This window comes from Dendrobium catenatum, unplaced genomic scaffold (assembly GCF_001605985.2).
Source record: "Dendrobium catenatum unplaced genomic scaffold, ASM160598v2 fragScaff_scaffold_856, whole genome shotgun sequence".
Lineage (NCBI taxonomy): Eukaryota > Viridiplantae > Streptophyta > Magnoliopsida > Asparagales > Orchidaceae > Dendrobium > Dendrobium catenatum.
The window spans coordinates 6,241-32,898 of NW_021319318.1; the positions used below are offsets into that span (position 1 = coordinate 6,241).

Genomic DNA, 26,658 nt, shown 5'->3' on the forward strand with positions numbered 1-26,658 from the left:
CATGTATTTGGTTTTAGATATACCCAAACAAAAACCTTTAGACTCTAAGGTTGACCTCGATAGTTCAAGTTTATTTCAACTGCCTCTCTAGTCTTATCAATAAGAAGAATATCGTTAGCAAAAAGCATACACTAGGGTGCATCCTCTTGCAAATGTTTAGAAAAAACATCCATGATTAGAGCAAAAAGATATGGGCTTAAAGTTGATCCTTGATTTAATCCAACTAAAATAAGAAAATATAGTCAAACCACCTTGTATTTGAATCCAAGTGACAACTCTTGCATCATATCCTTAATGTCTTGAATAAAAGCATTATTAAACCCCTTCTTTTCTTAAACTCTCCCGAGCACTTCTCTTGAAACTTTATCATATGCTTCTAAATCAATAAATAGCATATGTAAATCCTCCTTATTCTCTCTATACTTCTCAATCAAACCTCTCAATAAATGTATAGCTTCCATAGTAGATCTACTCAGCATGAATTCAAATTGATTTTGAGAAACATTAGTATCACATCGTAACCTATATTCAATAACTCTCTCCCATAATTTTAAAGTATGACACATTAACTTAATGCCTCTATAATTCGTATACTCTAATGCAACACCTTTTCACTAGTAGAGAAAAGATTTTTCTTCATTACTCCTATGTGATTTTCACAAATTGTACGTATTTTTCTCCTCTTTGATAGATATTACTCACTTTGCTTTATGTTAATTGTGATCTAATATATATTTTTCTTTCTATGGTGACTTTTATGTAACCAGTTGTTCCTATGACTTTTTCAATGACTAGTTATAAAATCTCATTGCTTCAAAAAAATTCTCATATTTCCTGATAATATTTTAGAGATTTCAAGGTTATTCACTTGAGTTTATATCATTCTATCATTCAAAGAAAGTAAACATACCCTCACATTGATATTCATTGAGGTCTCTTAGTCATTCTTTATGTCAAACTTGGTCTAACTTAAGGAGCTGATGAATACTACACACTGCATTCGAAATCACACTATTAACTTTCTTCTATATGTCATCAACATGCATGTGCTTGTTAATTCCACAATCAACGCCATCACAACTTGATATGAATTAAATGCAACTGTACTATCAAGTCAACATCAAATTTTTTATATGCTTCTAAAATTGAAGTGCATCTACTTTCCATAAATGGCATCTAATATTTAACAGATTTATTTCTTTATAGAAAAAAATCTGAATCCTCTTAAATTAGATGGTAATTGCATTCTGCAGTTCCAGCTGTCCTAGCCATCAATTCCAGTTTGAAATGAGGGCAATTCGTTGGCTTGATTTCCGCCACTGTAATGGGATATTTTACTGGGTTCAAGTTGTGACTTGTGATTACCATTCCAAATGTAGATTTATAACATGCTTGATTGAGATTGTTCTAAGAATTATTAGTCCTTGAAGAAAAATACTATATGATGGGATATTGATTGATGGACACATTTTGAACCACACACTGCTTCCTCAAAACAAACTATAAATTGAAGCAACCTTACAACCCTGACAAACTCCAAAACTGCGCTCTGTCAGTATAATAACCATTAATTCTTTGCTTGGCTGAATTCATGAAATCTTGTGGTTTTTTAGCCTTTTTTCACTCGCCTGATCAACTTGTGATGATCCTTACTGACTGCTGACTTGTAATCAATTTCATTCTAAGTTAAAAGGCCAGCTTACTGTTTAACCTGAAACTTTCTGTTCGTTTTGCTAATTTATAGTTGATTACTAAACTTAGTCATGATAGCCTTAACTACTTGAAGTAAACTTCCAAAATTGTCACAACTGTCTTTTTTATATTATTCTCTCTAAACTATGTATTAAATGGGCATGCTTTTTGCATCTTTCTTTAGTAATCCTCAATTTTTGTTTCATTACCAGGGTTGTTGGATTTGTTTGCATGGTGCTTGTGCTTTGGTCTCCTGTGGTAATACCTTTGCTGCCAACACTTGTACAAAGTTGGACAACACATAATCCAAATAGGATTGCTGAATTTACCTGCATTGTGGGTCTCTATATAGCTGCTATGATCCTTGTAGTTTTGTGGGGAAAAAGAATACGTGGCTATGACAATCCAATTGAACAATATGGGCTGGACCTGACATCGGTACCTAGGGTATGGAATCTGTCTTTTATGGTCTACTTGCTTAACGAAGTTAGTGAAATATGGCTGCGAGTAACTTATAGCATCATTGTATCATTTTGACGATTAGCCTTTGAAGTGGTGATAAGTTATTCAAAATTCGCTTTTTTTTTTTTTGAAATTTTCAAAAGTCGCATTTGGTAACTTAAATTCATTACAACAAAACATTATATTGTACTGGACATGAAAAACTAGAACTGAACATTGCTTTTGTTAGATTTGGGCATTTTGTATGAAACTAGGAATACTTATTTATTCATGAGTGGCTTTGTTTGAGATATAAATCAGAAACTATTGGCTAACATAATATATAGTACGTAGGGGTTGGGTGGCATATCCATATACAAAACTGTGAGTGGGATATCTATGTACGAAATCTTCTCCAGTTTTAATGTTAGGGCACAACTGAAAATATCGAAGGATTTTAAAAAAGTAAATTATAATAGTAAAAAACGTAAGTGAATTAATTTTTGGAATTTACTTGAGCTAGAGCAACCTACCATATAGTTATAGTATTTTACTATAGATTAATTGATTAATAATTTAAAAAAAAAAAATTGAAGCCAATTTATGTCCATCCAACAACAACAACAACAATAATATCAAGCCTTTATCCCACTATGAGGTTGAGTAAATGAATCCTTTTTCTCTACTGTATCATGTTAAGAATCAAATTCTCATTTAAAATCTAATAAATAATGTCATTTCTAATCTTTTCTAACCAAGATTTTTAGGTATACCTCTATCTTTCTTAACATATTCAAAAGCTAATACATCTACTCTTCTAACTGGGTTGTTAGAAGACCGATATTTTATGTGACTAAATCATCTAAGGCGACTCTCTCTAATCTTATCGGCCATTAGAGCTACTCCAACCTATTCATGTATATACTCGTTTCACATTCTGTTTATAAGAATAAAGCCATTCATCCACCTAAGCATCCTTATTTTTGAAACACTTAACTTTTTGCTTCTCTTTTAATGGCAATATTTTGCACCATAAAATATTGGAGGTCTCACTACAATCTTATGGAATTTTCTCTTAAGTTTGAGGGGTACTTTTCTACCGCACAACAAGCCCGATGCATTCCTCCACTCTAACCATCCAACTTAAATTTTATTAATAATATCCTCATCTATTTCACCATCACTTTGAAGTATCTAAAACGTGTACTTTTTTTAATGACTTGATTATCCAAAGTCACAATCCACTATTAGATCTATTACTACTAAAATTATACTTGATATATCTATAAAAAATCGGCATGTTCAGCACAAATCTCCAAGAAAAAAATTGAATTAGAATTTGCTATAATTAAATTCATGATCATATGAACTCCAATTTCAGCAAATTTATAGTTGATCTGAACATCTCAATGAGACGAACCCAACGATGCCAAAAGTGATATAATTCGAGCTTAAAGGAGCCAAAATCAAATATTTGAAGCATAATTGGAAACTTTAAATATTATTTGGATGACCAAATGATCTCTAAATTAGACATTTTTATAGTTGAATCAAGCGGCTTGACGAGACGGATCCAATGAGCCTAAATCACTATATTATGACATCATTATGACATTTAAATATTGAATAAATGTTTCTTGATCAAGGGAATCAATATGGACCATTCGATGGAGTGTTTTAGATTCAGGTTCAAATTACCAAAATGCTAATCCCAAAAAACTTATAAATGGAGCCCTATTCTTCACACGAGGGGGAGGAATAATAGAGAGAACTAGAGAGAGCTTTCTTGCATTTTTTAGCCATCGCCGCCGACGACCACCCCTAGTTATTATCGCCAACAATTACCATTGCCACCAATGGTCAACATAAAAAACCGCCACTATCTCTAGAATACTGACAAGATTTAATCATGTTGTTGGATATTAGCTATCTGCTTGTGGACAACTACTTTCTATAATTCCCATTGGGGAAATCAAGCCTTATTGTTATGTATTTACAATCTTTATGTGGATACTTAGTTTCAGTAATTTCCATCAGAAAAAATTAGTTGTTTGTTTTCAAATAATTCTCCTCTTCTTCAACGGTGAAGAAAAGATGATTCTTATATCACTTACTAAGTGAATTTTTCAACTTGGCCAGACCACATAGTTTTATTTCCCTTTTCAGGTTTTCCAAGTAATAAATTTATGATCTTATTACTTTTATCTGTACGTACTGAACTTTTGGATAATGCGGAGATGTAAAACACAATCTATCGACTCAAATTTCTAGCATGTAATAGTTTGACTGCATCTGTGAGAAACGATTCTTGGTGTGTGGGGGGGGGGGGGGGGGGGGGGGGGGGGGGCAGCTTTTGCTATAATCTTGAAGAGTCGTTAACTTCAATGTCCTATTATGATTGTAGCGAGGTAGTCCCTTTATCATAAATCATTATTAGGTCCAAAAGAAGTCCTTCAATGTTGAGGGAAACCTCACTGCAATAGCTAACATATATTGTTTTGTATCTAAATTATCAAACATTGTCACGTCAATTTTGTGAAAAACAGATTTGGGCTAGGGGGCAACTTTGGTTGCAACCTCAAAGAGATTTATATTGAAATCTACAACATGATGTGGTCGAACAAGTCCCTCTAATATTTTGTGCTTTCATAATAGTCTTTATATCATCCACCTTTCATAAAGTTTCCAACTAACATGGGAAGACTTCGAGTGAATCTCAAACTCTACACAGTCCCCAACTAAAATTCTACTCATCAAGAAGGTCATAGTCTCAACCATGAAAGATAACAATGGTATAAAAATAAATCAATATTCATCTTTGATTTGAGATACACGTGGTATTCGGCCCCTCCCAATTAATGTATAATTGATCTTAGAGGGTTCGAATCAACATCTTCTATACATGTTAAAGTCATCGAGCAAAACTCTGTTAAATAATCTCATATAGCTCAAACATCATGTTGGATTTCTTCTTATCTCTTCCACATAGTTTAATATTATTGAGTAACACTCTGATAAATAATCTTAGATAAGTTAAACATCCTTGATGAATTTTCTTTGAATTTTTTCTACACAGGTTAACATTATCGAGTAACAGTCTGACAAATAGTCTCATATAGGTTAAACATTTTTGGTGAATTTCTCCCAATATCTTTTATATGAGTTAATTCAATCGAGTAACGCTTTGAAGAATAGCCTTATTAAGGAACACCCATGAGGGAACCTTAAAGGGAAGCTAATAGTGGATATGATCCTCACTGGAAAGACCCCATGAGGGAAAATAATCAACAGAGTCTCTAATTTCAACCCAGGGAAGGCACACCCATGAGGTGACCTTGATCGGAAGCTAGTAATTGACAAGCTTTTTACTAGAAAAATTCCATGAGAGAAAATAGTTGACGTAGTCTCCACTCTTATAAAAATTTTAGAAGGTAAAAGCCTGAGAAGGTTCAGGATTATCCAAAATATTTAAAAGCAAAAGTCTCTAGAAGAAACACATGTATGCAAAATCTCAGAAGATATATGTACACCTAAAACCTGAGAAGGCCTGAGCTTCATAACGTATATGATTATTCATAAATCTCAAAATACATACAGCTCAAAAGGTACATGTACATAAAAAATTTAAGAAGATTAAAAATCTCAAAAGGTACATGTACAAAAAATCTAGGAAGGTAAAAGCCTCAAAATATTCAGGATTATCTAAAAACATGAAAAACAAAGGTCTCAAAAGGAATACATGTAAGCAAAACCTTGGAATGCAAATCTTAAAATATATATGTACACCTAAAACTTCAAAAGGTATAAGTCTCATAATGTATAAAATTATCTTAAAATTTCAGAAGGCATAAACCTCAGAAGGTACAGCTAAACTGAAAATCTTAGAAGACTAAAAGCTTCAAAGTTATACATACATAAAAATCTTAGAAGGCTAAACGCCTCAAAGACACATTTCATAGGGAATAAATTTTTTTGATTATGTTGCTCTAACTAGCTACAATATCTTAAAGAATATCTCAAAGATGCATAAAAGACTTAATTTTTTTTAGGGGTAAGTTCACAAATCAGAATTATTCTAACATAAAGATGAAGTATTCATTACTTCAAATAAATTGAAATCAACATCAATCAAGCTCATATAAATATCTCAAAGCCATGTACAATGTTAATGGATTTACATGATGTCAACATAATAAATTTCAAAATTATTTATCAAATTCTAACATACGATCTTTATTATTTAAAGATTAATGTAATGAGCTGAAGATAAAACTCAATGAATTTAAGTACTTTCATCAGCATCATTTATCCAGCGCTGAAATGATTATTTCCTATTGGGAGAAAATTTGAAGCTTCAAAATGCAATGAAAAGTTTCTCAAAATGGAGTCAATCAACTTTCTTTCAAGATAAAGATTAAAGAATCGCTAGTAACTGTAGACATCACGCCATCAACCATTCTTGCCTTGTAATGTCTCATCAGACCTTCATTTTGTTTTGGAGGCAATCGATCTTTTTTTGTCATGGGTATTGGATAATGATTACTCATCAGGGTTATCAAATTACTCACAATAACTCGTTATCTATAGAGAGGAGCATTGGAGCTAGAAAGAGGATGTCGCTTATTCAAGACAGTGGAGTGTCTCTCTTGTGAGAAAAAAATAGAGAAGAAATGAGGCAAAAGCAACTCATTCTCTATAGAGAGGGGTACTGGAGCTTGAAAGGTGATATCACATATTCAAGACAGTTGAATGTTTCTCCTGTGAGAAGAAATAGAGAAGAAAAGGGGACAAGAGCAACTCATTCTCTACAAAGAGAAACACTGAAGCTTGAAAGGAGTATTGTCTATTCAAATATTGGAATGTTTCTCTTGTGAGAAGAAATGAAGAATAAAAAGGGGCAAGACTTACGAGAAGATTGAAGAAGAGAAATAGTGCAAATTCATCCTCCCATGAATGGATATTTATACTTGAAAGGAGGGAGATAGAGTTACACAACTTTAAATGAGAGAGTTATATGATTTTAATGAAGAAAGTTATGTGATTTTAATGAAGAGAGCTACATGACTTTAAATGAGAGATTTATATTTTTTTAATGAAGAAGTTATGCGATTTTAATGAAGAGAGCTACATGACTTTAGTGAAGTGAGTTATGTGACTTTAATGAGGTGAATTATATGACATTAATGAAGAGAGTTACATGATTTTTACTTAAGAGAGTTCTATGGTTTTAATAAAAAGAGTTACATGATTTTAATGTAAAGAGTTATATGACTTAAATGAGAGAACTATATAAAAGAGTTAGAAAAAAACTCTTTCTGAAATAAAAAAATTGTGAAAAAATTGCAAAAAAGAGAGAGAATTTCCCTTTAAAAAGAAAAAGAAACTAAAAAAAAACTAAAAAATATTTAAAAAATAGAATTTTTCCTAATAAACTCACTAAAAAAAGAGTTTTTTTGGGGAAAAAATAAAAAAATAAAAATAATGAAAAACTAATAATAATATGAAAGAATAGAAACAAAAAGTCTTAAATAAATAAGTAAAAAAAATCAGGATTTTAAAAAATTTAAAATATACTTTCTAGTGTAATAAGCTTTGATGTTTGAAAATAGGAAGACAAATGATATATCTACAAAAAATTGACATGATCAATATGAATATCTAGGCAGAAATTTGAAATAGAAATTACTGGAATTAAATTCAAGTCCATATGAACTTCAATTTCAGCAAATTTATAGTTGATATGAACATCTCAATGAGACAAACTCAACGATGCCAAAAGTGGTCCAATTCGACCCCAAAGGAGCCCAAATCAAGCACTTAAAACATAATTGAAAACTTCAAATATTAAATGGATGACTAAATGATCTCTAAATTAGACATGCTTATAGTCGAATCGAGTGTCTCGACGGGACGAATCCAACGAGCCCAATATCACCCAATTATGGGTTTAAGAAATTTCTAATCTTACTACTTTTATCTGTACGTGTTGAATTTTCAGATAAGGCTTTCAAACAAAAATCTTTAGACTCTAAGCTCGACATTCATAGTTTAAGTTTTTCTTCAATTCTCTCTAGTCTTATCAACAAGAAGAATATCATCAGCAAAAAGCATACACCAGGATAAATCATGTTGCAAATGTCTACTAAGAGCATCCATGACTAAAGCAAAAAGATATTGGCTTAAAGCTAATTCTTTATGTAATCAAACTGAAATAAGAAAATATTTGATCAAACCACCTTATATTTGAACATAATTAACAATTTCTGTATACATATCCTTAAGAACTTGAATATAAGTATTATTACCTGATTTCTTTTCTAAAACTCTCCAGAGCACTTCTTTTAGAACATTATCATATGAAGATCCTCCTTACTCTCTCTATATTTCTCCGTCAAACCTCTCAATAAATGTATAGCATTCATAGTAGACCTACCCAACATGAATCTTAATTAATTTTGAGAAACATTAATATCAAGTCGTAACCTATGCTCAATTACTCTCACCCATAGTTCTAATGTGTCTCATGTTAACTTAATTCATTTATAATTTTTCACACTCTTGTGCATCACCTTTATTTAAAAAAAGGAACCAACACACTCCTCTATTCATCTAACATTTTTTAGTCTTTTATCAGTATTTGGTTTAGTTTTATATGTTAATTTCAGTCTTTTACTATTTTCTATATTAGCTATTGTTTTATGTAGTTTTATGCATAGCCTCGGTCTATAAATAGAGGCTTTGATACTAGTTGATGTGTTGTATTCTCAAGAATAAATCAATAAGGATTTGTGAGCTCTCTTCGTATTTCCCACTTTCTTCCATTCAAGTTCTCTTCCTCCAAAGATTTTCTCAACAATTGGTATCAAAGCTTGGATAAGCAAGATCAAGAGGAAGGAGGAAGTTGATTCGTGTAATCAAGCAAGAGAGATGGCAGGCTTGCGTCGTGCGGAAGCGAGCTCAAAAATCTTCTAACGGACAAAGCTTGCTCAACAGAAAGAACCGTGCAATAACAATTCTTGGAGACTGAATTACTGCGGCAGGAAGGCTATTCTTTGAAATCACCAAGGGTTTGCGCAGGCAAGAGCACGCCAAGGCGCAAGCAGGACTGGTGGAGGCAAGCATGGTTGGACCAGGTGCTGGAGCTCGGGAGCTGGTGCAGTGCGGGAGTCCAGGCCAGGCGCAGGAGTGCTGGAGACGGGCCTAGGACACGAGAGGCAAGCTGAACGAGAGAAGGCTGCTTGAGGGAGGAGATCGTACGAGAGTTCGGGCTAGTCACGAAAGACGGGTTCACAAGATTGGAAGCGGAGCTAGGGCGTCGCAGCAGACATGAGTTCGAGCAAATAGGTGGAGGAAGAAGATGCAACTGGCGAGAAGGCTTTTCTTGGTTGTTCTTTGTGGATAGCAGGTGAAGGAAGAGCTAGTGATTGTAGGAGAAGCTTTTTAGGGTTGTTTTTGGTGAATAACAGGTGGAGAAGAAGCATGTGACTGTATGGAGGTTTTTTCTTTGTTATACATAGTAAAATTGGACTAAGGTGGAGATTGTTAGTATTTGGTATAATTTTATATGTTGGTTTTAGTCTTTTACTGGTTTCCATATGAGATATTATTTTGTATAGTTGTATGTATAGCCTGGGTCTATATTGAGGTTATGATACTAATTGATGTGTTGTATACTTAAGAACAAATCAATAAAGATTTGTGAGCTCTCTTCCTTTCTCCCACTTCTTCCATTCGAGATCTCTTTCTCCAAAGATTTTCTCAACATCTTCAAAATAATATTAAAAAGTTAATATGCCAAAAATTGCTTGATCTTCTAAGCATTTTCACACCTTTATTAGAATATCATCAGGTCCCGCTGCTTCTTCACAGTTTATTTTCTTTAAAATTTATCCAACTTTGATTAACTAATATAACGATAAAAATAAAAATATCTATTTTTATTTATGATGTTATGGTCACTAAAAGTCAACCGCATTCGCACAATCTTCATTGATAAGTTTTTTGAAATATTTCATTCACCTATGTTAAATATTGTCTTATTACAAAATCACTTTTTATTCTTCACCCTTAATGCACTTCACTTATATAGATTTTTACTTTTCTTGCTTGACTAACTTATACATATGTATTTCATCCTTTTTAGTATTTAATATATTATATAAATCACTAAAGCTAAATTTTTTACATCACAAGTTACTTTCTTAGACTTTCTATGAGCCCCTTATATTTCTTAATTTCTGAGCTTATACATCTAAATTAATTTTTGTAACAAAGTTCATATTTTTTTATCTTTTTTTGCATATTTGATTCCGCCACCAACTATTTTTGCTATTGGAAGCTTTTCTTTTTGATACTCGAAGTACATGGTTTGCAATATTCTTAATATCACTAGTTATTTTTCCTTATAGAACATTAGCTTCCTAATGAACAAACCAAAATTTTGAGATTTTGAATTATTCTCTCAAAAATATTTTTATTAATTTCTCTAGATACCGTCATCTAATCCCAGGATAATATTTTACTTTATTTTTCATATTTCTCCCATTTACATCAAATAAAAAAACTAATAAACGATGATATATATATATATATATACTCGGAATAATTTTGTAATGTTTGCAATCTAAACAATATATTTTTCTTATAAGAAAATAATAAATCTTGGTTTTGCTATGTCCATTCTTGTAAGTGATGAATTGTTGTAAGTTATGAGATGCTCGTCTCTTTTTTTAAATAAGGTATTAACAATTACAAAATTATAAATTAGAGTAAAATTTAATATTGTCCTTCCATCTTCGTTTGTCACACCAAACACAAATCCACCACTATGAATACTTTTAAAATCTTTTATCACTCTACCAACATATCTATTTAAATCTCATCCAATAAAAACTCACTTCAAAAGAAATCTTCTATATTAGTTCTTCTAAATCATTCTAAAATTCCCTAATATTTAAGAAGTATTAGCACTTAATATTAATAATATTAGCATCTATAGCAATTTTTAAAGCCATACTTCTATATCTAATTTTATTAATTTCTACAATATTATCTTTCAAACTCTTATATATAATCACATTTATATCATTCCAATTACGACTCATACCGAAATATCATAGTTTAAATCATAAACTATCAATCTTCAGTATTTTCTCTAACACATTTAGTTTCCTTAATACATAGAATATTTATCATCCTATGAATCATAATATCTCTATTAGTTTATTGATTTACCTATAAGAGGACTTATATTTCAAGTTGTTATTCTAATTCTAGTTTCATAATATAGTTTCTTTTCCCACACCCGTCCATGATATGAGAACCCTTGTTTATTTAACACTGCACCTTGGCGCCGGTGCAATGGTCCTACACTCTTTATTGTATTCAAGTTATACAATGCGTCACTTATAGGGAACACCGTAATAGTAATATAATGTATTAAAGAATTCATATCTTGATTATTTGACAAGTTTTATGTAAGCTATTGACTGTCTAACACAACTCTCTATTTTTTTCATCTAAGGCTTGGGAACTATCAATGGCAGTGTTCAATATATGTCCATCTATTTAAAAAAACTTGTTTGAGATCTTATTTGTTCAGTTCATTAAATTCCCTATTTAATCAAACACAATTTCTAATGTGAAACATGCATCTCATAGCGAATCCAGAGAATAGAACAGCTACTCAACTTTACTCAGGAATGGAATGTCAAAGTTTGAACGTGCCAAAACTACACAGATTCCCCATCACTCAGACTGACTTAATAGGATGAATCTCTTGACATAAAAATTGCCCAATTTTGACGCTCAAAACGCCCTAGCTTGTTAAACTTGTTCAAATTGGCTTGGTTCTGATTTTGAATTCTTAATCTTTCTAAGCTTTGCATTGCAGCTAATAAAATGGAGGCTTACATATAGTGTTCAAACAGGTTTTTTAAAGTTGGAAATTTATTATTTTTGTTGACCTAAGGTTCCTAAGGTTGAAAGCTTGCTCTTGTTGGAATTCGAGTGTGTTAAATTGAAACTTTTGGTTAGGCTGGGATTCGAAGAAATTTAAGATATATTTATTTTAGATTTTTCCTGGGTTATACCTATAAAATATCATTTAACTTTGAATCGTGGTAGTGAAGAAGCCAGGAAATTTCTGAACGGGGGCTCATAAATTAGTTTTATGATTTGAAGTGGGCATTAATTGAATTTTTGCTTTTTAAAACATTAAACAACGGTAATTCATTATTATTTTATCTAATATATATATATATATATAAAGATGTATCAAAAAAAAAATTATTTAGGGGAGGCGAGGGTGGAGTTGTTAATAAACGTCTCGACCCGAACCCGACTCAAAAAATCCAAATTAGGGTTGACCTGATTAATTTTTGGGTTGAGTTTGGGTTGGAAATCTTGTTATGATTAATTTTTGGGTTAGATTCGAGTTGACTCGAAAACTCGTTATCATTTAGGCTTGGGTTAAACGTGTTAGATTTAAGTTAAACTGGTCATTTTTGTGTTAAAATGGATTGTGTTTGGGTTAAATGGGTCATATTGATAAAAAAAATCACATGATCTATATGATAAATGAGTTAATTTTGGCTAAATTCTTTTTATCTATATAATAAAAAGGTTGGCTTTAGGTTAAGAATATTTGATAACCTTTAAAAACAACTCAACAACAGAGAATTTGTTTTGATTTATTCTTCTTCTTGCAGGTTTTTGATTTTCTTAAGGGTTTGGTTGGAGGAATTATGATAGTCTCATGCATTCATTCAGTTAATGCATTATTAGGTTTTGTTTCTTTTGCTTCCACAACGGTACTACCTTCGTCCTCATCAGGTGCTATTGTTTTGTTGAGAGTTTATGGGAGTTTGCTGCTCTTAACATTTCAAGGAATTGTGTCTGCAACTGGTATTTCTGTTGTTGAAGAATTATTATTCAGGTCTTGGTTGGCTGAGGAGATAGCCGTTGAAATGGGATATTATCGTGCTATAATGATTTCTGGGATCGTCTTTGCTCTAATTCAAAGGTAAGCCCTCAGACTTGTGCATTTTGTTCTGTTCTTCCTTACAGCTAGCTGTAAGTTTTTTTTTTCCCATTCTTTGTCCAGCGTGATCTTGTTATTATTTTCAATCAACTTTCCTTTTCATTCAAAATCATTTTTATTTACATATGGCTTGATGATCCTACATATAGGCAACCTCTATTTTGTCAACTGAAAAATTTTACACGATTGAAAAAGTTATAATGGTGCAACCCTCATATTTTGCTGCATAATTATAAAATAAACTGAATAGACGAGACAATAATTTTCTTTGATCAGTTCATTATAGGAGAAGAATATATGAAGGCATTTTCACCATAACAACAATATCAAGTCTTTATCACGTTATGTGGGGTTGACAATTTGAATCATTTTTTTTTATTGTGTCCTGTTAAGAGTTAAATTCTCATTCAAATCTAATAAACAAAAGTCATTTCTAATATTTTTTAATCAAGTCTTTTAATTATGTAATCCTAATTTTATTTTATAAACTTTTAATTATTCCTTTTGTAGCTGTGGTCTATAGCCTTGCATGATCTCATAAAGAAAATACGAACCTCAGCACATTGACATGAAATTTTAAAAGACATAAAAAAAGACTAGGATTTCCAAATACGTATCAAGGCATGATTAATTATTCCACTGGCTAAAACGGCATGTTTTTAGAGGTTTAAAAGATGATTAACTATTCATTAATTGGAGTAATAAATGTTGAGAATTTTTTTAATAAATTTATGATTAAGCATTCTGATTTAAATTAGAGATTGAAATATTCAACTTATTAAATAAAATTTAACTCAGGTAAGTTGTAGCTTTCATACATATGTTTGGTGAGCGATAGGAGTTGATGGGATGTTTACGGAGGGGAAGGTTTATTAAATAGGTGATAGTTTTTTATGCGAATATTAATTAGTTAGGAAAGAGAAAATGAGATTGTGTCCATCTGAGCTGGAAGATATTGTGAGAAAAGGGGCCATGTGTGGATTAAGAGGGCGAGATTGATGGGATATGATGTGACATACTAAAAGAGATGATTGTTTTATTAAAATAAGAAGGGAGTATTTTTAGGTAAAAGGAAGTGGCAATTAGGAAAATTAAAAATAAGAGGGAGATATTGTGTTGAATCACACATCAATGGAGGGCCACAACTTTGACAGGTCAATAATTTATGGGCTACAATTGGAGATTTCCTCTTCTGACATCAAGATCCGTGGGATTGATTCCATCATCCATGGGATATAATTATTAGAATCAATTAGATTAAATGACTTTCCTCTTTTGTTTATTATGATTAATTAAATTAAGTGTCTTTCTTTTTCTATTTATTCTCCTAGTGTGTATGTATATATATATAATAATTTCAAGGAATAAAATTCAAATTCAATTTTCCCCTAAAAAATTTTTTTCCCGGTATCAGAGCTTAGAAAAATTCTAAGTCTTCTCTAAGTGCCAACGAAAAACCTTTATCCATTTCTTCCAACCTTCAGCCGGCGGTAACTCTCCATCATCCTGCGATAGCCTCTCTTCAAGCACCGGTAGCCTTTGCTCAAAATTCATCTTCTCTTTCAACTGAGGAAACCCAAGCATCTCTATAGATAGCGAGATCTCATTCTCCTACCCAAATATTACCAGTTCAAACATCAGAAATGTTGGATCTGCAGACAACTCTTCTTTTCTTCCTCTCGTCACAAATCACAGATTTAAAGGGCAAAATTTTTTGCAATGGTCTCAATCGGTGAGAATGTTTATTTGCAGGAGAGGGAAATAGGACTATCTCACTGGTGAAGCTACTACACCACCGCAAACTGATCCTCTCTATAGAAAATGGAAAGCAGAGAATCATTATATCATGTCTTGGCTCATCAACTCCATAACTTTCTTCTTTAAGAGACGGCCCATTAAAGAGACCTACTCTAGTTCCGACAACTTTTTCTCCTATAATCTGATTTCCATTAGCAAATTGACCTATTATAGTATTGCTTAACAATTTCCTCAAATAATGTATGTATTTTTCAGGAACTGAATTTGGAGAAGATTGACACTTAGATCTAGGATCACTTTAGATATGTCCTTGGTATGGAGGTAGCTCAATCAAGCAAAGATATATTTGTTTTCCAATGCAAGTATACCTTAGACCTATTGAAGGAGACTAGCCTGCTGGTATGTAAACCATCCAGTACACCTATGGATCTTAAGAAGAAACTTGGGATAGAAAATGAGGGGGTTCCAATAGATAAAGGAAGATATTAATGTCTGGTATAAAAGCTTATGTTCCTCTCCCACACCCGTCCAGATATTGGGTTTGTTGTGAGCATGGTGAGCCAATATATGAGTGATCCTATGAAGGTGAATATGGAGGCAATATATCAAATCTTGAGATATCTCAAGAACACTCCTGGAAAAGGGCTATTATTCAAGAAAAATAAAGATAGAAAATTGATCCTTCATTCTTACGCAGCTTGGGAAGGAAGCCAGGTTGACAGTGGATCGACCACAGGATATTGTTTATTTGTGTGGGGGAACCTAGTGATATGGAGGAGCAAGAAGTGATTTGTTGTTTCCAAAAGCAGTGCAAAATTTGAACTGAGAGCATTAGCAGTTACTATTATTGAAGGTATTTGGATCAGACAAGTATTGATTGAACTGAAAATAAAGATTAAAGGCACGATAAAGTTGAAATGTGACAATCAAGCAACAATCAGTATGGTCAAGGATTCAGTACATCATGATAGAATAAAACATGTTACCATTAATAGACACTTCATATTTGAGAATATAGAGAACTCAGAAATTGAAGTTGTATATACCCCAACTGATGAACAACTTGTCGATGTTTTAACAAAGGCACTACTAAGCTCTCCGCTTGACAAGTTTGTTTGCAAGTTAGGATTGTACAACCTGTACAACCCAACTTGAGGGGTAGTGTTGAATCACATGACGAGGATAGGGCCCATGGCTTTTGACAGGTCAGCAATCTGTGGGCTGCAATTGGAGATTTACTCTTATGACATCAAGATTTGTGGGATTGATTTGAAGATTCGTGGGGTATAATTATTAAAATCAATTAGATGGAATTATTTTCCTCTTCTATTTATTATAGTTAATTAGATTATATATATATATAGAATGGTTTCAAGGTATAAAATTTCCCCTAAACAATTTCTTCATATTGGAATTGCCGGGTGGCATGTGCAAAGAGAGTGGGTTGGTTTATTAATGCAGGTGGTGGTAGGGAGTAGCTGTAGCACACGAAGAACTGTGGAATAATGAGGGAAGATGGAAGAATTAGAAAGAGAACGTTAATCACAATAACTTAACTTAGGTTCCTAGACCCTGACAAGGAAGAAGGAAGTACTTGGCATCTAAGATAGCATACGCTGACACGCCATACTTTTGAACCCATCTTAACAAGGTTGCATGAATTGCGACAAAAAACTCTATTCATTCATCATTCATTTTCCATAAATTGAAGTGTTACAAATCCATTGAAAGAAGAGAGCTATGGTTCATTTTTACATATGAATCCATTTCATTTTTTGGATTCACATATATAACCTCAGTGCATCTAGATAATGCAAACTATAAAATGTAAAGTTCTTCAATCGAGCTACCTTCCTCAATTCATATTTGGCTCAATTCAAATTCAATTTGACCTGGTTTTGACCCATCAATCCTAATTCAATTTGAGGTGGTTTTGACCCATACTTGAGAGATCATTTTAACCAAAAAAAGACCTATTTTCAAGAGTTCTTCAAATCTTTCAATTAAAATTCTCAACCTTAACCACCGTATAAGCAGCACATTCTTAAACATGACAGCATAAAAGCTTTATAGTCTGAAAGTTTCATAATCTGTTTCTATGAATCCCTTTGCAGATCGCTTTCATCGGTGCCAGGATTCCTTCTCCTATCTATATTTCTCTTTGGCATCAAGGAAAGAGCTCATGGCAAGCTTGCAGCCCCTGTTGGCATCCGCACAGGTTTAATGGCTGCCAATTTTGTCATTCAGAACGGCAATTTTTTGTCCTACAGGGCCAAGACTCCTCCTTGGCTTGCCAGCCTCCATCCTTGGCATCCATTTGATGGAGCTGTTGGCCTAAGCTTCTGCGCCATATTGGCCATCTACTTCTTCCCAAAGCCAGCACATAAGATCTCTAGACCTATTCGGGAATAGTGTACTTGTGACATACAGTTTTGCAGGTCAGTTTTGGCGTGAGAAGAAGTGTGAAACCCAATGGGGTAGCTAGGGAATGCTGATAAGCTAGAAATCTATAGAGATTTTGTATAGATAGTGTTTTGATCAATGAAATTTTCCTTGGTTTTGGTAGGTGAATCCTTTGATATATTCAATTTTGAGAAGCCTGTGGGTTGTACAGAAGTTTACATTAATTTTGTTGTTTCTCCAAGTAGAAAAAAATGTAATAGTGGGAAAAAATGTAATGCGTTCATTATACTACAGAAATTCATGTTGGCATTTATATTTGATGGGTTTTATTGTGCTGCCATGTTTTTTTGCTCTGGCCCTGACTATCCTTTGGACGTATATCTTCTTGTATCACTGCCTTCTTATCAAGAAATTATTTTGTGTGGGTGCTGACCGTAGTTTATCGTTCGAAGATCAACCAGAATGAGTCACGTCAGCAATACAAAGCCAAGTACCAAGCAGGGGATGACATGACGCATTCTGATTGGTCTCAATCCGCACAAAATAATTTCTTCTTTGCCTCTATTTTGTTTTGGTGGCTTGGTATTTTTAGTTTAAGTGGGATATTGATGCCCTCATTGAACTGCTATTCTATTATTGAAGTTTTTTTTTTTTTTGCTCAAGCAACTAAGATCTTGTTTGGAATGATTTTGTACTTTTTAAAGCAATTTTTAACACTTTTTTTAACTAGAAAATTTTGTATTAAAAAACTACTTAGTAAGAAAATTGTTTTAAATCTAACCTAAATTGCTAGTGTATGGAGCTATCTGTTTTAAACTCTTTATTTTTCTATTTGATCTTCTCACTCTGAATCCCATTTCAATCCTCATTCCATGCTATTTTCTAGGTTTTAGCATAATTTCTTTATGTTGCTTTTTTTTTTTCTAATGGAGCTGTTATATATATAATTCTGTATGGCTATGTACTATTTTTTAATTAGTTTTAAATAAACAGAAATAAAGTCTTATAAATCACATTTCATGTAAGCTATTAATTATATAGAAATTTTAACATTTTAAAAATCAAAGAACAAATCACTCGTCCAGACTTCCAACTGATTTATACACTCTCTGATGAATTTTGGATTTTATTTTTTAAGAAAACCTGTGACGCCCTTAATGTCTGATGACTTTTTCTTTTTCTGTTTTTTTTTTTTTTTTTAAACTAGGAAATTATCTGTGTTATGCATTTTCTCATTGAGAAGAAATTATTCTACGCCGACACCAGAAAGAAAGAACCATTGGATTTCTCTATGAAAAAAAAAAATCATTTTCCCTAAAAAAAAAAAAGAAAAAAAAGCACAAAAAATTGTTCTTCTCATCTGTGGTGTTCTCACAAAATAATCTCTCCTCAATTCAATTATTAGGTTCGAACACCTATCAGAGTAATCATTGAGAAGAAATTATTCTATTGAGGGAGAATCATCAGATTTCTTTGTGAAAAGTAAAAGCAATTTCCCAAAAAAAAAAATTAAATAAAAGCACAGAGAACTGTTATTCTCATCTTGTGTTCCCACAAAATAATTTCTCTTCAATTGAACACCTAATAGAGAGATGCATATGAATTTCTCTTTGACTACAGTAGATCAAAGCAAAATTATTATAGCAAATGCGCTATCAAAACACAATTGCTATAACAGCTACATTTTAACTGTGCTTTTACTGTATATAGAAAAAAATCCTGATGATTCTCCCTATTTGATATCCTCACATAATAATTTATGTGCCCCATTGAGGAACTTTTTTTTGGTCCGATGAACGTACGTATAGTTACATTCGACCGACACTAAGATCGCAGGCACAAAACGAGAAATATCGAACAAATACTGAGCAATACCAACAATAACGAGAAATACTATTATGTGAAGATAAAATACCAAGCAATACCGAATAATCTCAAAAAATACGGAATTTTTTCTAAAAAAAATACATAATTTTTTCTAAAAAAACTTGGTATTTTTTCAGATTATTTGGTATTGCTCTGCATTTCTCGGTATTGATCTTCACATAGCGGTATTCCTCGTTATTACCAAACAATACCTAGCAATACCGAACAAATACTGAGCAAAAACCGAGTAACAATCCTCTGATCGAACGTAGAGCTACGCCGGGTCAGAGAACGTAATAAAAGTTCCCCATTGAGGCAGGTTGCCCTGTTGCCCTTCTCCTTTGCAATGTGTCAGGTGAGAGTTCCAATCAACATGTGGGCATTGGAGCTACATGAATCTTTTTTTCTCCATTAAGAGATTTAAAATGAGTAACATGCATTAAAATAAATTAAAATTTATATTACATTAACCTTAAAATTAGTTCAATAATTTAATTTAATATATAAAGTTCATCCAATAATTAAAATATTTTAAATTCTAAAACAAGCATCAAAGCACTTCTCTTTGAAGCGAACCAAAATTACCCAAGAAGAAAACTACAAAATGACCATTCTTTTACAAAAATAAACTAGAAAACAAACATCAAGAGAGAGAGCCAGAGAGAGAACACCCTCCCGACACCTTCACAAACCCTAAAAACCTACAAATTCCGAGTACCCCGTTCCCCTCTCAGACCACCGTCACCTCCACCGTCTTCGGCTCTGGCGGCGGCGGCAGCTTCTCCACCACCACCGTCAGCACGCCGTCCTCACACTTAGCTGTGATCGCAGAAGCATTAGAGTCATACGGTAGACGAAACTTCCTTGTAAACCTCGGTGGCGACGCCTTCCTCTCCAGCCGCAGATACTTACCATCTTCCTCCTCTCCGTCCTCTCTCTTCCTCTTCCCGTTGCTCCTAACAACCAGTATATTTTCGTTTTCCAGGTTCACCTTTAAAATCACAACAAGAAGATTCAATTAAGCTAAGTACATAGAAAATAACTTTGTTGATCTCAGTGCCTATAAGAAAAAACCGATATAAATATTTTATTTCACACAAAATTTTAAACAAATAAAACGAATAAATCCGCTATTTTCTTCAACAAATTGCAACTGCACATCAAGAAACCTCAAAATTTAAGAGACCCTAAAAACCACTTGGCTGAATTGAATCTTAAACCAGCCAATAAACATTCAACTATAAAACCCTAACCCCTGACGAAAAAACAGAACAAAACCCTAATTTCCCCGCCTAAAATTTGCTCATTGGCCACTAACCTGGATCTCCGACTTCGGGAGGCCGGGAACGTCAAAGAAGAAAGTATAGTTATTAGCGTTTTCGAGAATGTCAACCGGCACGTTGCCAATCCCCCCATCATCTCCGGCGCGGCTACCACCGTCGTAGATACGTTGGCCGTCATGGCCCCGAGCTGGCTGAAATGCCGCCATCTTCTCGAGGGCTTCTGGTATGTGCAGCAAATTGCTGATACCCGAATCAATATGAAGCGAGTCTGGCAGAAAAATCATCACTTTCTAATTTCTTCGATGAAACTTTAACGCTGTTATTAGGGTTTTCTTAAATTAGGGTTTGTTCGACGACGGTGGTGAGGAATATAAAGAAAGCGAGACGAAAGTTCCAGAGAAGTCTCAGCAGCGGGAGAGCCGATGCCGTGGCCTGTTTGCAGAAGCCTCTAGAAAAATCAGGAGAGGCGAGGAGAGGGGGGAGAGAGAGAGAAAGAGAAAGAGAAAGAGAGAGGAGGTGATGTGCATGGCCCACACTAAAAATTATGTTTTTAAGAAAATAATAAAAATTTCTTCTCTGGTGTGACAATGAAAAGAGGTATTTTCCTTACAAAGGGGCCATGTGGCTCTCAATGGGGATTAATTATTCTGTGAGGGCATCATTTTTGTGCTTAGTATTGTAATTCGGTACTGCTCGATACTACGAATGCGGCGCATTCTGGTTGATCTCCAGAAAATATTTTGCGTCCGGTCTCCACACAGAATAATTTATCCTCAATGAAAGAGAAGATGCATTGGAAGAGAATGGCGAGTGATATGCCTTTTGCTTGTGATATGTCTTAGCTCATGAGAAGGAGACAAAGGCAGCACATGAAGTCATTATTGAGTTGTTTGTTCCTATTTGGAGTGATTGAACAACTAGAGATGGAAAAATCATAATCCCTAAGAGTGGTCAACAACATAGTGAATGAAAGGATAAAGTAACAGAATACATTAAGATTAGGGGTGTTAATATTGGACCCAATCCGATTCGAAAATTTCTAGTTTGGGTTGACCTAAACCTTAAACAGATCGAGTTTGGGTTCAACAATTCAACCTGTTTGAAAATACGGGTCAGATTCAGGTTGACCCCTTGACACGAAATTGACCCATTTTAACATGAAAATTTGTTTTTGACCCGACTATCCGAGATTGACCCGTATTTGACCCAAAAAACAGAGATTGACCTGTTTTTGGACCCAAAAACAAGAGTTTTTTGTTGGCACCGGGTAATTCAGTTCCAGAAAATCGACCCGTTTGCAAAAATTGTAAGCCACACAAATCTCTATCCCTTAATAATGGCTCCATGATCAAAGCAATCTTTGTCCTTCATACAACTAGCTAAGGCTTTCAAATTCATATTCAAACTAAACCTACAATGGAGTCATTATTATGGAGATTGTCATCATCCTCAAACCAAATCGTCTAAGCTATATATCGAGCAAATGATTTCCTCTTCTTTATTCATGTATTCATGAAGCCATTACAAAATAGAATATAATTGAGAGTTCTACCCCTCATTTTAATATATCTCCTAAAATGAATATGCGCCACTCATCTCAACACATTCGTAGAACTAAAGATGAGCAATTCTTTCGCAATCCACGCATCTCATTTTAGAAATTTAGAAAATTATCTTAATATCTCTGTAGCACTTGCCTCAAATTCAAATTTAGTCCTTGCACGCAGCTCATCTTGGTTAATTGGTTGGGAGCTTTGACTACCAACCAAGAGGTCTTGAATTCGAGTTTTGCATATGTAATGTGTGTGTGAATTTGTCTTAATTGACCAAAACAATTCAAGTAGTTGAAGAAGGAATTATTCAAACATTTGACAACACCTTCTTCAGCTTTAAAGAAATTTACTAATTTTTATGGCTAGCACCATGATTTTTGCAACTAGTTTCTCGTTATAAAGTAAAGAGAAACTCGCTTTATGAATGATCAGAGTATCAAACTAAGGCTTCGTTTGGGACGATTTTTTTACTGTTTTTAAAAATAACTTTTTAGTGTAAAAATTATTTTAAGAAGCAATAAAAAAGTCATCCTAAACGAAACCTAAGAAAAACCAGATCATTCAAACAATCCAGGTTTCTTTCTTCGGGATTAGCCAAATCTATTTAAGTGTCTTAATGAAGACAAATTAGATGATTAAGAAAGTTGTTTTATTTGCTTACAGGCCATTAATTAATTCCTTCAACTATACTGTTCTGATTGATTGAACTAATAAAGAACTAAGCACCCACCGACACAATTATTGTCTGTGGTTCCTTTGCTCTTTTCCTTCGGTGATTTCAATCAGATGGCTTAAGATAGTGCTTACAAATTTCTTATCGTTAAAGGCATCAGTGCTCATTGGTTCAGACTTCAGAGTAAGGTGCTTTTAGAAGTTGTTTGGATTTGCTGTTAAATAAGTTTATAATAAATTTTTTTGTTACTTTAGTATGTTTGGTTTTTAAGCCATAAAGAAGCAACATGCATGCATGCATGATAATTTTATATATTTCATCAATCTCTAAGCTCCTCTAAACAACAAAAGAGGCAAGTATCAATCACATGGCCACAATAAATTTTTTACAGCCAAATAAAGCAAACAAGGCCAATATAGAGGCTAGTTAGACTCCTAGCAAATCTTGTACATAAATTTTCTTTTTAATCAAAGACTTTATTTATTCTATAAATGAGAAGGGCCATACAAACATATGCCGAAAGAGCCAAGACCCACAATCACAAAGCATAAAATATCATTGTAAGCTACAAATTTCCAAGCAATCAGAAAATGAGATTACTACAAAATGGAACAAAATAATCGTCACCTAGTTGCCAAGCTTGAACCATCCATTGAAGGTAGAGAATACAGCAGCAAAAGGCTTAACTAGTTAGGGCATCTCCAACCGAATCCCAAACGAGAGTTTGAAATGGCCGCGGAGCTCCAATCGAACGTCAGATTCAACGCCATTTTGCTCAAGGAAAACCGTGCAATGTCAAATTTTTTTTCTTTTTATTTTCTTGTTGGAGAAAGAATATACTTGTTTTATTCTTTTTTATTTTAAAAATAAAGCTCGGTTGTAGATGAATTACTGCGTTTTAAAGTATTATTGTATTTTTAATGTAAAATGAGGATTTCAGTTAGAGATGATCTTAGACAGAAATCCTCAATGACGCGACTCAATTTGATGTGTTGGTTGAGAGCTCTGACAATTAACTAAGAGGTAAATCTTGCAAATTTGAAGTGTGTGTGAAATTATTCTCAATGAGTTCTAACGTTCTATAAAAATGATGTTTTTTTTTTTTAATTAATTGTATAATAAGATCTATGTTCATTAATGATGATAAACACGAATCTAAATGCAAAGAAAATGATATTGTGCAGTTATATATAAGGAATTTCTTTATGATTTGAGATTTGTGTCCATTTATGATGTCATAGATCTTGCTTTATTAAAAATAAAATAAAATAAAAACTTATATATGCATACGTATACCAAAGACAAACAGTCAATATAAAAAATACAATAAATTATAATGTTATTAACGATGAAATTGTTATATTATATTAATTAATTTATAGTGAATATTTTTATTCTTATACTTTTTATATTCATTAAAATAGAAAAGAAGCTTCATACAATTTTTTTTTTATTCTAAAAACCACAAGACCTATGCCACGTTATTAACTTATTTAATTATCTAAGGAATGCTCCTTTTACTCGATCAAATTAATATTTTTTTAATGATATTTTTAAAAATCTATAATTTGATAATTAATCTGATTATTGTTTTTACATAGGCGTCCAGCGCGCACAATTCTATATGATGTAAATACACAAATTTACTTGGTCTTAGTGAGATAAAATTCAGCACGCTCAAATGGAAAAATTAAACCTCTCAAATGAAAAAAATTGGTATGATTATCTATCATTTTATTGTATATGGAATTGGCTTTATTTATATCATTCCGTACGTATGTATTCAAATAATAAATGATTCATGAATGGCTTTAATTTTAAGTTTTTAATAAAAAAATATAAATTATCAAAATTATTTTTATATGTTAATATAGTTAAATTTCAAAATAGTCCATGACTTTTCATAAATGATTACTTTAGTCTCAGAGTATAATGTTATTACAATTTAGATTTTGTTTGAGATATCTTTCATACTATTTTATAAATTAGTTTTTAATAAAAAAAGCTAAAAAGTTGCTTTAACAAGTAGTCAAAAAGCTCCTAAATGAATATTTAGGCTCCGTTTGGGACGGCTTTTTTACTGCTTTCTAAAATGGAGTTTTTGTACAAAATTTTTTATTTTTGTATTAAAACTCCGTTTTAGAAAGCAATAAAAAATCGTTCCCAAATTAAGCCTTAGCCTCTCGGTAATACAAAATTAATTCTAAATAATTTATTGGGTTCAATTTTATATTAGAATTATAATATGAGAGACTATTTTGAATCTATTTTATATAATCTTGAAATAAATTAGAATAATATGAATATATATATATTCTTATTTAATATTCCATATTAATAATTAAGAAAATGAATTTTATTTAAGATAATTGATAGATTTTTACTGTGCTAGCTGCCATTGAGGCCAAGCTGGCAACCCAAGAAAGTGGGCCCCATCTACTTCTTTTGATATAAATAAGTTATTTCTCTTCTTTCATGTACCTCTTCCCCATCCTTCAAACTATCCTCCATCCGAGTTCGATCGCAGACCGGCGATGGCGAAGAACGGTAAGCTGAAGAAGCTCAGGTGCATGATAAAGCGGTGGAACTCATCTAACCGCATCAGCCGCACCGGCGGCGGAGGATCTGACCGTTCGCAGGAAGACGACGCGTGGCATGCTGCTTCTTTCCACGGCGACGATGTACCCGCCGGATTCCATCCCGTATACGTCGGAAAATCTCGCCGGCGTTATATCGTGAACTGCGACCTCGTCGAGCACCCACTCTTCCAGAACCTCGTTGAGCGCTCTGACAGCGGTGCCGACTCCGGCGGCGGCGGCGACACTGTCGTCGGCTGCGAAGTGGTGCTCTTCGAGCACCTCCTGTGGATGCTCGAGAACGCCGACCCTCAGCCGGATTCGCTCGACGAGCTCGTCCATTTCTACGAATGCTGAAAGTTTCACCGCCGGAGAATTCTCCCCGCAGCGTTGCCGAGTTGGTTTTTATAAGTAATTTTTCCGAAGCTTCAAGCTCAGTTCAGAATCCCAAAAAAGAAGAAATCATCGGTTCTCCAACGTTTTCCTATTGGGCTCTAATTATTAATTAATGGTGATGTAATTGTAATGATTTTAGTTTTCTTAAATAATCTCATTCAATTCCTTTGTATATTTTCACCGAGAAATATATTTTGCTGATTTAATATCTAATTAATTGTCTTTTAAACGATTAATGGTTCAGATTAATTTGTTGCGAGAGATTTGATTCCGTTATTAATTAAAACATCATTGTCAGACAGCTAAGAGCAATCTTCTGCTTAATTTGAAGAGCAGTTACGCCTAACTGTAATCGTGTTTACTTACTAGATGCTCGTCTCCTTTGTAAGAAAAAAATAGATATTGATAAATATTTTATTCTGAATAGGGATTTATTTGATAATATTATTTTAGTTGCTTATTTTTAAGGTTTAGATATAATTATATTGATTAGTGTACAAATTTATGTAATTATAGAAGTGATTAACGACAGTTATGTCTGTGTAGAAGTGGTTGGAAAAAAGTTGTGGCTGATATAGGCCTTGTTTGTTTGGCCGTAATTTCTTCATGTCGGGCTTGAATTGGCGAAAAAATTATTATTTTGTTGATAGCTTTTTCAAAATATCTTCTCCCAAACCTCCATATTTCCGCTGATCTGAGAAGAAAAATATTTCTCCGTTCCCATTCCGACCCGTTCCCATTCCGACCCATGTCGAATCATTTGATCATTGACTGTTTATTAAGCATTTGAATGTCTTAACAATATTAGAATTGACGATCTTGGACTCGTTGGATTTGTCTCGTCGAGCCACTCGATTTGACCATAAGCATGTCACTTTTGGAAACTGTTTGGTAATTGAAATTATGGATTGAACACTCCAAACACACTTCGGGTCTTTGATTTGGACCTATTTGAGCTCGGATTGAGTCAAATTTG

The 26,658-nt window shown here is 33.2% G+C and overlaps 3 protein-coding genes across 3 annotated transcripts; 2 read left to right on the forward strand and 1 right to left on the reverse strand.

Annotated features, from left to right (window-relative positions):
• The first annotated feature begins 1,233 nt into the window (after positions 1–1,233).
• LOC110097213 lies at positions 1,234–17,675 on the forward strand. The gene is made up of 4 exons (XM_020823474.2): positions 1,234–1,321; positions 1,877–2,139; positions 12,843–13,156; positions 17,047–17,675. The coding sequence occupies exons 1-4, from the start codon at positions 1,234–1,236 to the stop codon at positions 17,342–17,344; spliced, it is 963 nt and encodes a 320-aa protein (XP_020679133.2). The 3' UTR covers positions 17,345–17,675.
• A 2,062-nt stretch (positions 17,676–19,737) lies between these two features.
• Positions 19,738–20,832, reverse strand: LOC110097211 (17.4 kDa class III heat shock protein). Its single transcript, XM_020823472.2, has 2 exons — positions 20,520–20,832; positions 19,738–20,192 (listed from the first exon to the last, which is right to left on the reverse strand). The coding sequence occupies exons 1-2, from the start codon at positions 20,766–20,768 to the stop codon at positions 19,932–19,934; spliced, it is 510 nt and encodes a 169-aa protein (XP_020679131.2). The 5' UTR covers positions 20,769–20,832; the 3' UTR covers positions 19,738–19,931.
• A 4,371-nt stretch (positions 20,833–25,203) lies between these two features.
• Positions 25,204–25,895, forward strand: LOC110097212 (auxin-responsive protein SAUR78). Its single transcript, XM_020823473.2, has one exon. It carries the CDS (start codon positions 25,245–25,247, stop codon positions 25,641–25,643), a length of 399 nt encoding a protein of 132 aa, XP_020679132.1. The 5' UTR covers positions 25,204–25,244; the 3' UTR covers positions 25,644–25,895.
• Positions 25,896–26,658: the final 763 nt, after the last annotated feature.